The sequence below is a fragment of the Ceratotherium simum genome, chromosome 24 (genome assembly GCF_057802395.1).
Source record: "Ceratotherium simum simum isolate JZ-2026a chromosome 24, ASM5780239v1, whole genome shotgun sequence".
NCBI classification, from domain to species: domain Eukaryota; kingdom Metazoa; phylum Chordata; class Mammalia; order Perissodactyla; family Rhinocerotidae; genus Ceratotherium; species Ceratotherium simum.
In genome coordinates, this window is record NC_141923.1 from 39,374,070 (window position 1) to 39,393,148 (window position 19,079).

The window sequence follows — 19,079 nt, forward strand, 5'->3', positions numbered from 1 at the left end:
AATAAAGCAAAACCAAACCAAAACACACTGATAATAAAGCAAAATGAAGCTTATTTTTAAATCTTATTTTTAAAGTTACAAATAACTTTTAATTAATTAGTTAATTAATTAATTAATGGCCTATTTTATGCCAGGCCCTGTACCAAGTACTGAGTATGGAGAGATGAGCAATAGTTTAGTGACAGTGATTGATATGCTAATCACTGCATTAGTATTGTCAGTGCCACGTAAGGTATGTATCCTATGATGTGAATGCACAGAGGAAGGCACCTCTCATGAGTAGATCAAAGAAGCTTCCAGAAGGAGGTAATGCTTTAACTGAGTTTGAAGTTTCCGGTAAGTGTTAGCCAGACATATGGGGAGGGAAAAAGCATTCCAGGTGGGCAGAAGGATTATAACATGTGGAAGCATGGAAGCACTGAATATCATAAGGTATACAGAGAATTCCTAGTAGATTTAATTTTAGCTTTGAATTTATTCTTCCTTTAATTTGCTATTGATTTTAGTAGGGCTGGAATGCAGAGTGTATATGAGGAAGTGGAAGGAGATGGATGCAGAGCAAATCTTTGGGGTCAGAAACTAAATGACCTATATGCTAAGGATGTGCAATGTTATCCTGAAGGCCTCCAGGGATCTCTTCTCTCTTTTTTTTTTTTTTTTTAATTTTTTGTTTATTGCAGTAACATTAGTTTATGACATTGTAAAAATTTCAGGTGTACATCATTGTACTTCTATTTCTGCATAGATTACATCATGTTCACCACCAAAATACTAATTACAACCCATCACCACACACATGTACCGAATTATCCCTTTCGCCCTCCTCCCTCCCCCCTTCCCCTCTGGTAACCACCAATCCAATCTCTGTCCCTATGTGTTTGTTTATTGTTCTTATTATCTACTACTTAATGAAGGAAATCATACGATATTTGACCTTCTCCCTCTGACTTATTTCACTTTGCATTATACCCTCAATGTCCATCCATGTTGTCACAAATGGCTGGATTTCATCGTTTCTTATGGCTGAGTAGTATTCCATTGTGTATATATACCACAGCTTCTTTATCCATTCGTCCCTTGATGGGCACTTAGGTTGCTTCCAAGTCTTGGCTATTGTGAATAACACTGCAATGAAGACAGGGGTGCATGTACCTTTACAAATTGGTGTTTTCAAGTTCTTTGGATAAATACCCAGCAGTGGAATAGCTGGATCATATGGTAGTTCTATCCTTGATTTTTTGAGGAATCTCCATACAGTTTTCCATAGTGGCTGCACCAGTTTGCACTCCCACCAGCAGTGTGTGAGAGTTCCCTTCTCTCTACATCCTCTCCAACACATGTTGTTTCCTGTCTTGTTAATTATAGCCATTCTGACGGGCCTGAGGTGATATCTCATTGTAGTTTTGATTTGCATTTCCCTGATAGTGATTTTGAACATCTTTTCATGTGTCTGTTGGCCATCTGTATATCTTCTTTGGAGAAATGTCTGTTCAGGTCTTTTGCCCATTTTTTAATTGGGTTGGTAGTTTTTTTGTTGTTGAGATGCATGAGTTCTTTATACATTTTGGAGATTAAGCCCTTATCAGATGTATGGTTTGCAAATATCTTCTCCCAATTGTTAGGTTGTCTTTTCGTTTTGTTGATGGTTTCCTTTGCTGTGCAGAAGCTTTTTAGTTTGATGTAGTCCCATTTGTTTATTTTTTCTATTGTTTCTCTTGCCCGGTCAGACATGGTGTTTGAAAAGATGTTGCTAAGACCGATGTCGAAGAGCGTACTGCCTATGTTTTCTTCTAGAAGTTTCATAGTTTCAGGTCTTACATTCAAGTCTTTAATCCATTTGGAGTTACTTTTTGTGTATAGTGTAAGGTAAGGATCTACTTTCATTTTTTTGCACATGGCTATCCAGTTTTCCCAACACCATTTGTTGAAGAGACTTTCTTTTCCCCATTGTATGTTCTTGGCTCCTTTGTCAAAGATTAGCTGTCCATAGATGTGTGGGTTTATTTCTGAGCTTTCAATTCTATTCCATTGATCTGTGTGTCTGTTTTTGTGCCAGTACCATGCTGTTTTGGTTACTATAGCTTTGTAGTATATTTTGAAATCAGGGAGTGTGATACCTCCAGCTTTGTTCTTTTTTCTCAGGATTCCTTTAGCTATTTGGGGTCTTTTGTTGTTCCACATAAATTTTAGGATTTTTTGTTCTATTTCTGTGAAAAATGTTGTTGGAACTTTGATAGGAATTGCATTGAATCTATAGATGGCTGTAGGAAGTATGGACATCTTAACTATGTTAATTCTTCCAATCCAAGAGCACGGAATATCTTTCCATTTCTTTGTGTCTTCTTCAATTTCTTTCAGAAATGTTTTATAGTTTTCTGTGTACAGATCTTTCACCTCTTTGGTTAAGTTTATTCCTAGGTATTTTATTCTTTTTGTTGCAATTGTAAATGGGATGGTATTCTTAATTTCTCTTTCTGCTACTTCGTTGTCAGTGTACAGAAATGCAACTGATTTTTGTATGTTGATTTTGTATCCTGCAACTTTACCATATTCGTTTATTACTTCTAAAAGTTTTCTGGTGGATTCTTTAGGGTTTTCTATATATAAAATCATGTCATCTGCAAATAGTGACAGTTTCACTTCTTCCTTTCCAATTTGGATCCCTTTTATTTCTTTCTCTTGCCTGATTGCTCTGGCTAGGACTTCCAGTACTATGTTAAATAGGAGTGGTGACAGTGGGCATCCTTGTCTGGTTCCTGTTCTTAGAGGGATGGCTTTCAGTTTTTCACCATTGAGGATGATATTAGCTGTGGGTTTCTCATATATGGTCTTTATTATGTTGAGATACTTTCCTTCTATACCCATTTTATTCAGAGTTTTTATCATAAATGGATGCTGTATCTTGTCAAATGCTTTCTCTGCATCTATTGAGATGATCATGTGATTTTTATTCTTTATTTTATTAATGTGGTGTATTACGTTGATTGATTTGCGAATGTTAAACCATCCCTGCATCTCCAGGGATCTCTTAAAGACTTTGAAATAGGGGAGGGACATGGTAAGATTTGTGCTTTGGAAAGAACTTTGACAGCAAGGTGGAGAGTTCCTTGATGAATATGTGGTCAGAGAACAGATAGAGAGTATGGTCTTTAGGATGCTATCACCCTACTCTGGTGAAAGATGATATATTGTCTGACATAATAGGGCTGGAGAGAAGAGATTCAATTTGAGGATATTTATTGATAAGTTATAGTCTATAAGGAGGCCAGCCTGGTGGCGGTTAAGTTTGCGTGCTCCACGTTGGCGGCCCGGGGTTTGCGGGTTTGGATCCTGGGTGTGGACCTATGCACCGCTCATCCAGCAGTGCTGAGGTGGCATCCCACATAGAGCAACTAGAAAGATGTACAACTGTGACATACAACTATCTACTGGGGCTTTGGGGAGCAAAAGGAAACAAGGAGGAAGATTGGCAACAGATGTTAGCTCAGGGCTATCTTCCTCAAAAAAAAAAGATTTAAAAAAAATATAGTCTATAAGGCTTGGAAGTGATTGGATATGAGTGTGTGGAGACAATAGTGAAGGAGGATGATGCATTTCAAGTTTCTGATTTGGGAAACTGGCAATATCGTGGGGCCATTCACCAAGACCAGGAATACTTGAAAGATACAGAGTTGAAGATGGGAGGAGAAGGTGATGATGAGATCAATTTTGAACATGTTGAGTATTAGATGCCAGTAGAAATCTTAGCAAGAGGTGGTCAATGGCCAATTAGATACATGGGTCTAGCACTTGGAAGAAAAGTCTAGCTTGGCAATATAGAATGCATGTTGGTTTTTTACGTTGATGTTGAGTTCTTAGAGAGCTGGTGGCATATCTGGTATTTTGTTTCTCCAGCACATTGCACAGGGTAAGCTTTAGGGTTGCATACAATTGCCAAAGCCTAACATTTTTTTTTTTGTTCTAATCACTAGGATTAGGCCCATTAATAAAGAAGAATTAAGTATCTTCTATCAACTGATGCCAGTTTACTTCTTTTCCAATCCAACTGTTGGATACCTTAGAGACAGCTAAATTGGTGGGGCAGTACAAAGCTTAAAAGAAGTCAGAATTAGCCTGAAAAATACTAGTAAAGTATAATCTTACCTACCTGGTATGGTTTGAAAAACATCTGACTGGTGTCTGCCCAGGATTTCTTCCTTCATTTTTTGTCACGTTGTCTGAAATTTCATCATCGCCATTAGAGTCATTCCTTTGGACCACCATGAGTTTTCATTTTTAAGAAGTTGTTTGGTAAATACCCTAGTGAAGGGTAATACCATAAAATTTATCAAATGGTCTCAATGGAGTCTTGAATAGATTAGGACTTTTTGAGATACCTAGAGAAAGGATCATTGAGACAGGTGCAGAGTATGGTTGGTTTTGTTCTATTTGTTCACATCTCATTGACATTTCCTTGAAATTAATGTTTTTAATAATGGAAATTTGAGGCCCCATAAGAAATTTCTTTCTCATTAAATTCACATCCCTTTCCCCCAGAAGTTAAGGTTACTACTCTTTTAAAAAATATTGTTAAGGGTTCTAGATATTCCAAAAATAATCTTTAGATATTACCGAGGTTGTCGATAAAAGAGAAATAAAATTTTGCTATGTTACAAAGAAGATGGAAGTGTGTGATATGAACCATAATATGTGAGATTTGTTGAAATTGGGCTTTATTCTCTTATGTGTGTATATCTGCACATAAATATACAAGAGGACTGTTTTTATTAGGGTAATACTACCTGCTATAATAAATAATTGCCCGACTTTCAGTGGCTTAACACAATAGAAGTATATTTCTTGCTCACATAACAGTCCAAGGCAGGTAATCCTTGGCATATGGCATTCTTCTTTGCACTGTTTCAGTGGCTTTACTGTCCCCTGGGGCCTTGTCATTTGCAACCAGCTGGTAGAATGAAGGAGAAAGTGTGGAGAAGTCCTACTTGCTTCTTAAGTTGTGGCTTGTATGGAAATGATACACATCGCTTCTGCTTTCATTCCATTGGTGAGAACTAAGCACACAAGCCACACCTAGATGCAAGGAATGCTGGGAAATGTATTCCTAGCTGGGCAGCTATTTCCCAGTAACAAACCTATGCAATGCAAGAGGGAGCACAGGATTTTGTGGACAGCTAGCTGCCTTGGCTACAGGGACTGTACGGTAGATATGAGCAAAACAAAAAGGTCACACATAAAAATTACTCTTTATTTTATAGCCATACTTGAAATATATGACGATGTCTATGTAGAAATAAAATGCTTTAGACTAATACTTTTCACTAGTTCTGGATGTCGTGCTATTTCTGAGATCCTTTGAACATTAGCAAGAATGTTGGATTCCATATTTATTATGTGCAAAGAACTGAGACTTTCTTTCCTTATTTTTAAGGTTGGACAAAATTTGCCCGATTGACACGGGCTTTGACAAATAGCCGAAGTGTTTTGCAGCAGCTCACGCCAATGAATAAAACAGAGGTGGTCCACAAACATTCAAGATTAGCTGAAGTAAGTGTGAGATTAACTTTGCTTCCCAAGATGGTGGTGGTGGTAATTTTTTTCCCCAAAATGATTCAATGTAGTTATTTCTGGCTATTATTTTACAAATACTTGTCTGCTAATTTATTTTTCCCTTGTAGAATTATAGAAATTTCAAATATTTCTTTTTATTCCCTCCTACTTTGGAAATGGAAAAGTAGTTCATGCCATGCCAGGTAATGTCTGTAGAGTGTGAGGTTTCCTTTGAGCAAATGAGGCAGGGAGTTCACTCCTTCATCCATTTATGTATGCAGCACACACTTATTGAGGGTTTGCTCTGTGCTTGGTACTCCGCAAAGGATGTAAAGATGAATAAGCAATGGGCTCTATCATCAAGGAGCTAAAAATCCAGCAGAGGAAACCAACAGTAGAATGTGATAAATATTATGACAGGGTGCAGTGGGAGCACACGTAGGAGCGTTTACCCAGACTTGGGGCTCTAGACAGGGCTACCTGAGTGAGGTGATAACTGGGCTGACTGAATCTTGAAGGAAAAACTATAAGAGGCAGATAAAGAAGGGATGAAAGTTATTCCTGCCAGGGAGGGCAGCATATGCAAAGGCTCAGAGATAAGACAGTACAATGACTTTGAGTGTGACTTCAGTGGGGGTAGGGAAGGTAGGGAAGGAAAGAGTAAGGTGGTGTATAGTGAAACAGTGGTGGTTTGTGTTCCATGTGCCAGGGAAATGACATGATCACATTCGTGCTTCAGAAAAACCTCTGAAAGGGAGGTTGGTCCCAATGGTTTCATTTGTAATCCCATGTTTTTACTGTATTAATTTAAAAACATTATTCTAAGAAGGGGTCCATAGATTTCACCAGATTACCAGAAGAGATCTATGGCACAAAAATGGTTAAGAACTCTTGCTTGACCTAGTGGCTCTATACTAAATGGGTAATAGAAAACCAGTTAAGAGTTTCCACTGGTAATCCAGCTAGGATGACCATGGCTTTAAGCAAAGGAACCAAGTAGCAGAAGTGGATAAATTGTAGACACACCAAGATTAGAGTTAACACATTCATTGAAAGATTGGGATTGAATGTGAAACAAGGGGGTGAATCAAGGACAACTCTATGTTTTTGGCTTGGACCACTGGGTAGATAGTGAGTGCTGTTGGTTAGCAGAATGGCAAATATAAGAGAAGGAAGAGAAGGTTTGGGGGCAATGAGAATGAGTTAAGTGTTGGACACATTAAGTTTGAAGTGCCTGACGGGAAATCTGAGTGGAGATTCCTAAAAAGCAGTGGGATTTATGGGTGTGACTCTGGAGGAGTATCTGGGTTTGAGTTACAGGCCTTGGTGTCATCCTCACAGATATGGCTGTTAAAGCCGTAGGACTAGACGATGTTACCCAGGAACGGTGTATTGAAAGCAGAGAGGAAAGGAATGATGACAGGACTGCAAGGCAGCTGGAAGCTTTGTTGGTCACATGTCTTCCGTAATCATCATTTGTCTTACTGGTATGAAAGATGCCAAAAGGCTAATCAAGCTACCAAAACCATGCTGAGCACTTAATGGGCACTCAGGAATTATTCTGAGGCAACTTACCAAGGAAGAGAAATATAAAATTAGATGCATGTCTTCATCAGTTTGGTCTGCTGGAGAAAAGTGAGTTGAAGCGCACCAGAGTAACTTTCTTAACTAGTTGCAGATATTAAATTTGATTTGGAGAGGGTTGGGAAATAAAGACTGTTCCCTGCATTTGGAGGGCTCAGGAGTTTTTCTTGGACTATAGTTAACAGAGGGACTTGTGTGGCTTTCTGCTTCAAACAGCACTGTTAGCCTGGGAGAGATTAATACTTCGATGTGCAGACATGTTTTTAAAGGCCCAAATAAGACTAACATAACTAAATATTAACTTATAATAATAATCACAATACTTTAAAGGTGATATGCACTTAGCACAATATTTAATATTTAAAGCAGACAATTACATACAGCTTCCCTTTCTAATAATGCTTGTTATGAAGTACTACTTGATTTTGAAGGGACTTTTTTTCCGCCTGGGGTTGTCCGTTTCTTTCTACAAATCAAGCTGAAGTGTAGCAGCTTGTTTCTGTGACTGCTGACTTTTATAGTCATGATTCCTTCTGGGTCTTAACTACACCTATTCAGAGTTTTTCTTTTCTCTGTTACACAACTGGGCAAGAACAAGAGGAAAGAGACCATAGAGAGGAAATTTTCTACATTAGTACCCAAGTCACTCATGATTGTTTTTCTTTCTCTACATCAAGTGGGAAGTTTCTTTCCCTTTGACGGCTCATCATTTTTACTTTTATTTTTGAGGAACTTTCATTCTTGTTTCTTCCCATTGGATTTTGTTTTGTTTTGTTTGGCTTTTGATTATTGTTATTTTCTTTATCAGTCACCCCTAATTCACAAATCTGATTCAGACACAAAACTGCTTTCTGTCAGGTCTTAGGCTTGATTTCAGAGAACATAAAGAAATAACAAGGTTTTCAGCAGAGATTTAATCTGCATGTGCTCTTGGATCTAGAAGAAGCATCAGGTTAACACAAGGATATTGTTTTTCCAATTGTACTCAGAGTCATATAATTTGCTCAAGTATTTGGATTTGCTGTTGAATTTCAAGCTTTTTCAGTTTTTTCCAAGACACATAAATTTTATCTCAAGTCCACTGGGATACCTAAATTTGGAGTTGAATCCTGGTTTCAAAGATCCTGATCTCTGTGTAGGCATTCGTCAATCTTCCACACGTGCTGACATCCTGCTAATTGGCTTCAGCCTCTCACTTGTCTACTGGGTGGAGATCAACATTCGCACCACTGCCTTGTCCATGGTCCTGACTCCATTTGAGTCAATGGTCTCGGATATTCAGAGAGAAGGACCTGTCTGTATCGGTACAAAAATACATCAGAAAATGTGATTTCATCCCCTCTCGACCTAAGGCTTATTGCTTATGAAAGTACAAAGGAAAGAACAATTAGAGTGGAGAGTTGTTACTCAGTGTTTTATAAAAGAGCCCCTGTGATGGAGCTAAGATTAAAGTAGTGCTCTGCATTTGAGAAAGATCAAGGCCGAAGCACACGTGTCCCTTTTGTTGTTGTTATTGTCATTCTTGTAGAATTTTTGGATTGCTTTATATATGCAAGTCATTGTCTGAAGAATTGGGTTCTGAATGTCTAAAGAAATATAAGACAAGGGTTTTACCTTGAGCTTTCCATTGTAATCACCTGGAAAGGTTTTGGAACCATAGATTCTCTGAGAACGCACACAAGATGAATTTAATTATTTTCTGGGGTGGGGTCTAGGTGTGACTATACTGTATTTTTAAAAACTTCTCCAGCTGATTTTAGTTTGTAGCCAAATTTAAGAAACACTGAACTCAGGAGTGATCCCATTCCTTTCTAGAGGAGACCTCTTAGATTATTCCAGGGTACTGAGCAGTGCCGTCTTATCTATTAGCACAGTGTGTAGGGCCCACAACACTTTTAGGGGTCCATGGGATATTTGAATTTCTATTAACCATAGAAGGAAAAAATGAACTTTTAGATTAAAAAATTTGAATATAAAATATTAATTTATTCATATTTGTAACACTGCAGTTGTAAAACATAATTTTTATTTTAATTTATTTTTTTAATGGAGGAAGAGGTGCAGGAAGGCAAAAATGCATGGGGCCCATGAAGATCATAGTGCACCCTGGCACTGAGTTTATTTTCTAAGTCTAATTTCTTTGTGCTCAAACTATAGACTATCTAAATACAGATGATAAAATATTAACATTGAATATGAAGGAAATTTTCATGTTTAACACAGTGCAATTGGAAAGGATAGACCAGTGGTATAAAAGTCAAAGAGAAGTCATAGTTATGTATGATTGTGTATACATAATGCTCCAGCCCAACAGGAAGCTTACATTCCTGGTAGGATAATTTGCTGCTAAGTAATTTAAGACCTTAGGGAAAAATATGACTGGGGTACTGATAATGAGGGTAAATACATAAAAATCTTTATCAATTGTTCTCATAACCCCCAAACTTAAAACAATAATTATAATACACAGATAAAGAGAATACCAGTGATGATTTTCACACTTCAAAATAGTAATAATGGGTATTATATACTTAGTTTTCAGTTATGTAAGTTCTATGTATGAGAGAAACTTTTCAGGATAACTCTCTCCCAAGTTTCAAAAAAAACCCAGGTATTTTTGTTTATATCTATTCTTACATTCAAAGTTTAATGCAGTTACAATTTTTCAATTTGAACTTTTTGACTGCTACTTCCTGGGTACCATTAGTTCCAGAGACACTGAATAATTGGATGCATAATGTGGCAAAGGCTGCTGGAAACATGATTTATCAAAGTCCCGTTTACAAACTCCTTAAAACATAGGTTGATTCAGCATTGGCGTCATTGATGGTGTGGAGCAGAGGTCTCTGACCTGGTCCTTCAACTCCTTTTCGCAATTTCCAGGTTCCAGGTTCTTGAAGGCAATGCTAAGGCCTGAATTTGCTACCTTTACCCAGGGCTGCCCAGACCTCTACTCTTGCTCTGTCATCTGCTTTTTCTCTTTAATTAGACCTAATCAGAGTAAGTTAAGGTTCATATAACCTTGCACTGAAATTTTTCCATTTGTCAAAAAGGTATACAGAAGCAAACCTGAGTATTCAGCATTTTTTTTCCTAAAGGGAATTTGCATCTGAGCAGGAGACACCATATTCTTTAAGTCTTGATTGAAGGGAGGAAAGGAAGAAGCAGGCTATAACATTACAATTCTGATATTGCTGTGCCAGTCATTAGAACCCTTGCTGAGTCCCATGCAACAGCAGGATCACCAACAGTGGGGTCCTGGGATTGAGCGAGGCCATCAGGATCAAAGTTATGCTCCCTGAGCTGCTAAATATATGTGAAGAATAATAATGGTGAGTCACCCAAATAACTGTTGGACAATCGGTGAGAGACATGTGATTCTAGGCAGGCTTGCCAAGTGAGTGTGCAGAAGGCACTCCCAGAAGTGGAGATCCAGCAGTGCTGTAGATCATTGTTGGTGCTGGAAGAGGTCATCAAGTGGACTTGACCACCAATTGACCCTTGAGCTGGATCCGGGCAATTGGAGGCTCCTCACCCCCTCTCCTGTCCCTGGAATGTATGTTCTGCCCACCATTCCCACAGTGAGAGCCATTTTCAAGAACATAGCCTTGAAAGAGTAAGGTGTTGTTGAGACCATCTGGACTGAATACATGACTGAACCCAGTTAAGGCCTCCATGTAAACTTTTAAGATTCTGGCAGGCAGTTGCGAAGATCTACTCATTTTGCAGCCGCCCAAGACAAACCTCGTAAGTAAGTTCTCTTGCTTCTTAAACCTGCCACCTACCTATCTGGAGTGGACTACCTCTGTCTTCGGTCTCTCCTTGCCCTCCGAGTATGGGGGCCAGTTTGTGAAGCAACAGTTGGCCACTGAAAAGAAAGCCAGATGGAACAGCAGACAGATCAGCTTTGGTAGAGGGGCTGGACTTGGAGTGAATTCCTTTGAACAAACTTTGGTACAACTCAGGAGAAGAGGGAGACGAAACTATAGGGTGTTACTGGCTTTGAAACCAGGAGTCATGATAAATAGGCTGTGGTTTGATTGCCAGTAAATTTGAATTCATTACTAACTGTGCAGAGATGTCCAAGTCATTTATATACACATTTTCTCTCTTTTAGGTTCTTCAGCTGGGATCAGATATCCTTCCTCAGTATAAGCAAGAAGCGCCAAAGACGCCACCACACATTATTTTACACTATTGTGCTTTTAAAACTACTTGGGATTGGGTGATTTTAATTCTTACCTTCTACACCGCCATTATGGTTCCTTATAACGTTTCCTTCAAAACGAAGCAGAACAACATTGCCTGGCTGGTGCTGGACAGTGTGGTGGATGTTATTTTTCTGGTTGACATTGTTTTAAATTTTCACACGACTTTTGTGGGACCTGGTGGAGAGGTCATTTCTGACCCCAAGCTGATAAGGATGAACTATCTGAAAACTTGGTTTGTGATCGATCTGTTGTCTTGTTTACCTTATGACATCATCAATGCCTTTGAAAATGTGGATGAGGTAAGGTTCTTTTTTTTTTTTTGAGTACTGTGGATCATATGTTTTGAGAAAATTAGGATAAAAGGAATTTATAGATCATCCAAGCTTATTTTTAGTCACCACTTTCAACTTTAACCCTACTGAACTCGTGACTTAAATTATCACATGTAATTACTTAAATTAATTTTCATCTGCTTGTTTTTCTTGATTTCTGATTGAAAATACTGATTTCCTAGGAAAATGGCTGTGGTTGGAGGTTGTGGTTGGAGGAGGTGGAGCAGGAGAAAAGCAGCAGCATTTGGAGTCAAAAACAGTTTATGAACTAAATAATGGATTGAAAGGTGGTGAAATAGATGTTCTTTCTTTGGAAAACTGTAGCATTTTAAAACTCTATCCATAGATCTTTTGGCTCCTCCTCTCCAGATATACGTGGTAGTAGTACTCGAGCTAACATAAACAGAAGAAAACTTTTATGGAAGAACAATTCTTAAATTTTTGCCTTTTTGGTTTCTTCTTTATAGCTTTCACTTTAAATTTTGTCTAAGTACATTTGTGGTTAGAGACTATATTGGATGATTTTTGATGTCTCGTCCAATTCAAGATTGTGCTCATTCAGTGTTATCTGCACAACTAGAAATGCTTAAAAAGTGTAATATCTTAAAAGATCACTTCATCCAAAATTTCTTAGCCTCTAACTTAATAGTGGACGACTTTCGACTTGCTACACCAAGCTAATAGGATGCAACCAATAATCTCAACTAATAACATATAAATGAGTCAATATAGAATGTATCTATTATTAAAATGTGTTCATAATGATACTATTACAAACTTAATTTCCCTAAAGATTCTACTATGTCCTTGTAGACTGCTCAGATGGAAAATTCTCCACTGCATTGTCACTGCTGTTGTTTTTCTATGTGTGTTGGGAGATAGATGGAAACTTTTCTTCAGTGACTTTTTTCCATAAAATTTCTACGTTCAGTCAACTTTAATGATATGTAAAAAAACCTGTTTCCCTGAAAGTTAAGTGTGTTCATTGTATTTTGATGCCGTGCACGTAATTGTTACTTTAAAAATTATGGAAAAAGCGGGAGTCGTAGTAATTTGTTTTCTAGTTACATTCCACCTACATCAAGCTTTTTAAGGTATAGTTCTTTCTTTCCTATTTACCCTTTGGAAAGGATTGAAAGAAGTTAATTTTGAAAAAGCTAATCATATATTAAGGAGATATTAAACAGTATTTATATTTCACTTACTAAATAGATGAATATTTAAGATCAATACATTAAGATTTCAGTTATTTAAAACAGGCATACAAATTTTAATAAAAATAATCAAGAGCAGCTCAATACATAGAAAAGAATATACATTAATATATTACATAATAATATATGCATTTAATATAATATATAAAAATATGACAAGATTCTCAGCCTCATTCATATTAAGGAAAATGCAAAGTAAAACTACAAACTACACTGACATACAATGTTTAGTTATCACAGTGTTAAGATTAAAACTTTGTTAACACACTAGGTTGTTGAGTACAGTGGCTAAGGAGGTGCACTGCTCAGATTTCCTTTCATGTAATCCTGCTGCACGGAGCACAGTTAGTGGCTTCCTGGAACTGGCTCCTGCTTTGGGAAAGCCAATTGTTAGCATCTCTTTCAAACTCAGCATTCAGTGAGTTACCACACTATCACACTGGAAGCTTGAAACTGGGAGTATTTATACCTAGAAAGCTGAAAATGCTATGAATAAAGGCTATTTTTTTTAACTTTCTGTAGAACCAGTTGTTAATCATTTACTAATACACCACTGAACACAGTTGACTGACAGCTACTGCATTTTGTGGTCTGCTGTGGTTCACACACTGAAGCCATATTTCTCTAAGGCTGCTCCCAGCCAATGACTAAGAATAGTGGTAATATTATAATTTCTACTCCTGCCCAATGCAGAACTCTTCTATCCAGCAACTTTTGCTCTGAGACTCCCCATTTACCTGTGCTGTGGTCTGAGGCTCTTCCCACCCAGTTCTTCCCTCTTCACAGGTGTTAGACCTGGCTTGTGGTCTGAAGGCTCCTCCTTCCTTCCTTTCTCCCTCTCAGGCATTTATCTCAGTAAAATTCTTGCACATCTAACCCTGACTTGGCATCACTCTGTAGGAGACCTGAACTGATAAAGTGACAGTGAGGCACTCTCAGACATTGCTCAAGGGAGTATAAATTGGTGAAGAATAATTGGCAATACCTCATTTTAAAAAAGAGCAGAGCCTAGAGGCAGGCACTTTCAAGTTGTTTAGGGGATTCTATTATTATTTGTTTCCGAGTCACCAAACAGCAAGATTATGTACTCAGTTTTAGGCCTTGTCTTTAACTTCTCACCATGGAATTCGAGGTTTTAGCCCTTTTTCTCTCTGCCCTCACCATATATATGTGCTGTTTTCATCACTTCATTCTCACAATATAGGTATAGCATCCTTTTGGTTCAATAAATATTAGGTGTTTACATCATTATGGTTACAAATATGCTATTTATAGCTGAACCTTCAACATGCTGTGATTGCTTTTCCTTTTCTGCACTTTCCATTTTCCTGAGAGTTGGTAAATGTCCGCTTTTATCATTTGCTTAGTTTTCTATGTACTCATCACTAATTCAACCACTAAGCTCTCTGCCGGTTGTCTAAATCTCCCCTCATTACATTGATACAAGCAATATGCTATCAACATCATTTCTTAAACAAATCTCTCTTCACTCCACCCTCCCACCTGACTGGTAGTTAGGCTAGTTATAATATTCTAGGCTAAGGGTAATTTGTCCTCAGAATTTTGAAAGACATAGTGCCATTGCCCTCTAACTTCTAATAATTCTGTTAAGAAACTTAAAGCCATTGTGATTTCTGATCCTTTACATGTGACCTGTTTTCTCTTTATGGAAGTTTGGTGTGCCTTCTCTGTCCCAGGGCTCTGAAACTCTCCCACGATATACCTCAGTGTGAGTCCATTTTCATCAGCTTTGTTGGGCTCTGACTGAGTGGCCTTTTTCAATCTGGAAAATCATGTCTTATGTCTTGATTTTTGTCTATGATGATTTTCTTGACCCTTCTATCTTCTTTTCTCTGTTCTTTCTCCTGCTGGAACAACTTTTATTCAGATATTGTGCCTACTGGACTAGTCTTCTAATTTCCTTGGTTTTTTTTTTCCGTCTCCTATTTTCCAATATTTTATCTTCTTGCTATATTTTCTGGGAGATTTCCTCTATATTATTTTCTGACTTTCTTTGTCACTAATAATGCTTTTTGTTTTTTTGCTTCAAGTCTATTTGGCTTGACACTAATAGAGCTAAATTAGCTATATTTTGTATAATATTTGGTATATATATGTTTCTATTCTTTAATGTTTTATCATTCTAGATTATTATACTCTAGCTGTACCTTTTATACATAGTCTATAGATTCTGAGAGTCTCTCTAACTGGCAAGTTTAATCTATGTATATTTATTGAGATTAATTACATTTTGATTTACTTAGAGCGTCTTATTTTCCACTTTAAAATGCTTTTTCTCTCTATTTTTATTTTAGTTTTCTTCTTTTCTGCCATCTTTTGGATTGATTGAGTTTTTCTTTAATCTCCTGGATTCCCTCCACTGGTTTGGAAGTTTTTCTGTTAATTGATCACTCAACATCAGTATTCCACATTTTAGCATCACTATTTGACTTGTTAGTATCTTTACCTTTCTTCTAAATAATTCAAGGACCTCTGTTCACCTGCTCATCTTTCAAATTATTATTGTCTTGTATTTTGGTTCCACATTGTTTTTAACTTTCTCTTTTAATTATTATATTATTATCTTATTTAATTTCAATGCTTACTTAGATTTATCCACATGTGTACCAGTTACTTTGCTCATACTGTTTTATGCATTTTTGACCTTCTTTCTGGTTCAGTTCCTGTATATTGACTCTTTATTATCTATTATATAACATCCAACTTTCTGGAACATACTTCTTACAGGAAGCCTTCCTACGTTATTCTCAAGCAACTGTAATGAATATCTTCACCATATTTCATCTTAATGTATGTACATGCACATTAACATAATTAAAATTATTTTTCTTTTGTTGCTTTGTGTGTGTTCGTGAGCACTGTACCAGTTGTCGACTGATCTGGAGTCTCATGCCTTTTCTAAGACTGAGTGAATTTTGCATGTAGAATTCTGCATGTCTGAGGGGATATTATTATTTCATTTGTATGTGATTGTTTCCTCAGCTCAATTATAAGCCCTGCGATGGGGAAGAATGTGGTCCGTCTCCTTGGTAATCCTTCATTACTCTTAGTGCACATTGATGACTCACTGACCTGAAGCAATGGAGTCTTAGCAAGGTTTAGTAAACTGTCCAATGACATAAAACAAAATAGAACTTAAAAATGTGGAAGTGAGCTAGTGGTGGCTTGGGAAGAGAAGAGTATGAGTCTGAAAATCACACTTTAATCCTTTAACATGATGTGGGTGCAAAATGACTTAGAAGACTTAATAACACTTTTTATTTTCAAGATTGTCTCAGTTGACATGCTCTCTGAAGGTAATTTGATTTACTAGGAATTCACGAACTGGATATGTGTTTCTTTAAAAGAACTGTGAGGCAGGGAAGACAGGGTCCATTAAAGGAAAGGATTCTGTTTGAAAAGAAGTAGTGCAAATTTCCTAGAAGCCATAATGGGGTAAAAGATGTCACTAGGAATCCAAGGAATAGAATTAAGCTCCTCTGTAGTGTGGTGCATTTGAATACAGCTCTGGGAGAGAGAGAGCTTGATTTCTGGGAGGTTAGGGAGGACTGAATTATAGGACATCAGAGAAAGATGGGGCAGCTGTAGATAACGTGCTGTTTGGTAGCATAAGTGGACTTAGAAAACATGATACATGGGGAATTCAGAGGACAATGAATGATATTGGTAAGTGGCAAACATGATAAACTAGGTCAGAACAAATTGAAATTGGGAAAAAGATCACTCATGCATTGTTTCTGGAGGCAAAATGAATGGGCCAGTGACTGCTAAGTGGAAGTATATAAATATTTTTAATTTTCAGAAAATTTTATGGAAAATAATATTCTAAATTATTATTTTTTTCGTGAATTATGCTCGTTAAGCTGCCACATGCATTATTTTGTTTTAGCATGCATGTTTACATTGCAAATTTTTATCTCCTATATAGCCATCAAAACAGGAATTGGAAATCAAAGAGGCTAATTATGCTTGTAGATTTTTGTGATTTTGTCAGCTTCTGATCTCTTTTTCTCCCGTTTGTTGACTCTCAGACCCTCTACCAAGAATAGCATGTTAGAAATTGCTATTTAATACAATTTGGTTGCCATTACTTTTCACTAAAGCCTATAGATAATTTAAAATAATATTTAAGTGGTATAGTAGAGATTAATACTATTTCTTTTTTTAGTTTTCCTAGTTTTGTTAAATCCATAGAAACACTGCCAACTCCACTTTGGAATTAATTGATTTTTCTTATTTTTCCCAAACAAAGATTGCCCCCACACATGCGTAGCTTCTCCTATTATCAACACCCTCTATCAGAGTGGTACATTTATTACAATCGATGGATCTGTGTTGACACATCATTATCACCCAAAGTGCATAGTTTACATTAGGGTTCACTCTTGGTGTTGTACATTCTGTGGGTTGGGACAAATGTATAATGACATGTATCCACCATTACAGTATAATACAGAGCTGTTTCACTGCCCTAAAAATCCTCTGTGCTCTGCCTATGCATCCCTTTCCTCCCCCTAACCCCTAGCAACCCTCATCCTTTTACTGTCTTCACAGTTTTGCCTTTCCTAGAATGTCATATAGTTGAAATCATATAGTAGGTAGCCTTTTCAAATTGGCTTCTTTCACTTTGTAATATGCATTTAAGTTTCCTCCATGTCTTTTCATGATTGATAACTCATTTCTTTTTAGCGCTTAATAATATTCCAGTGTCTGGATGTACCACAGTTTATTTATCCATTCACCTACTGAAGGACATCTTGGTTACTTCCAAGTTTTGGCAATTATGAATAAAGCTGCTATAAGCTTTTGTGCACAGGTTTTTGTGGGCACAAGTTATCAACTCATTTAAGTAAATACCAAGAAGCAGAATTGCTGGATCATATGGTAAGAATACGTTCAATTTTGTAAGAAACTGCGAGACTATTTTCCAAAGTGGCTGTGCCATTTTGCATTTCCACCAGTGATGAAGGAGAGTTCCTGTCGGTTCACATCCTCACCAGCTTTTGGTGTCATCAGTGTTTTGGATTTTGGCCATTCTACTAGATGTGTTGTGGTATCTCATTGTTGTTTTAATTTGCAATTTCCTAATGACATATGATGTTAAACATCTTTTCATATCATTGTTTGCCACTTGAATATGTTCTTTGGCCAGGTGTCTGTTCAGATATTTTGCTTATTTTTTAATGAGGTTGTTAATTTTCTCATTGTTGAGTTTTAAGATTTCTCTGTATGTTTTGGATAATAGTCCTTTATCAAATACGTCTTTTGCAAATATTTTCTTTTGGTCTGTGGCTTGTCTTCTCATTCTCTTGATGGTATCTTTCACAGAGCAGAGTTTTTAATTTTAATGAAGTCCAGTTTATTAATTATTTCTTTCATGGATCATGACTTTGGTGTTGTATCTAAAAAGTTATCACTATACCCAAGGTCACCTAGGGTTTCTCCTATGTTATCTTCTAGAAGTTTAATAGTTTTGTGTTTTACATTCAGGCCTAGATCCATTTTGAGTTAATTTTTGTAAAGGATGTAAGATCTATGACTAGATTCATTTTTTTTTTTGCATGTGAATGTCCAGTTGTTCTAGCACCATTTGTTAAAAAGTCTGTCTTTGCTCCATTGTATCACCTTTGCTCCTTTTTCAAAGATCAGTTAACTATATATATGTGGGTCTGTTTCTGGGCTCTCTATTCTGTTCCATTGATCTATTTGTCTGTTCTTTCACCAATACCACACTGTCTTGATTACTGTAGCTTTATAGCAAATGTTAAGTCGGGTAGTCCTCTGACTTTGTTCTTCTTCTCCAATACTATGTTGGCTGTTCTGCCCAATTTTTGTCTGTCCATATAAACTTTAGAATCAGTTTATTGATATCCACAAAATAACTTGGCTATGATTTTGATTGAGATTGCATTGTAGCTATAGGTCCAATTGAGAAGAACTGACATCTTGACAATATTGAATATTTCTGTCCATGAACATGAAATATCGCTCCACTTATTTAGTTCTTCTTTGACTTCTTTCATCAAAGTTTTGTAGTTTTCCTCATGTACATCTTGTACGTATTTTGCTAGATTTATATGTAAGTATTTCATTTTTGGGGGCTAATGTAATTGGTATTATGTTTTTAATTTTAAATTTCACTTGTTCATTGTTAGTATATAAGAAAGCTG

General features: G+C 36.9%; 1 protein-coding gene across 3 annotated transcripts in view; it reads left to right on the plus strand.

Moving 5' to 3' along the window:
• The window catches only part of KCNH5 (potassium voltage-gated channel subfamily H member 5), a 324,653-nt gene that overhangs the window by 52,542 nt on the left and 253,032 nt on the right, over positions 1-19,079 (plus strand). For all 3 annotated transcript variants that reach the window (XM_004426224.2, XM_087448404.1, XM_087448402.1), the window contains 2 exons: positions 5,429-5,544; positions 11,249-11,641. In XM_004426224.2, the coding sequence (XP_004426281.1) occupies positions 5,429-5,544; positions 11,249-11,641 (509 nt within the window). The remainder of the gene's footprint in view (positions 1-5,428; positions 5,545-11,248; positions 11,642-19,079) is intronic.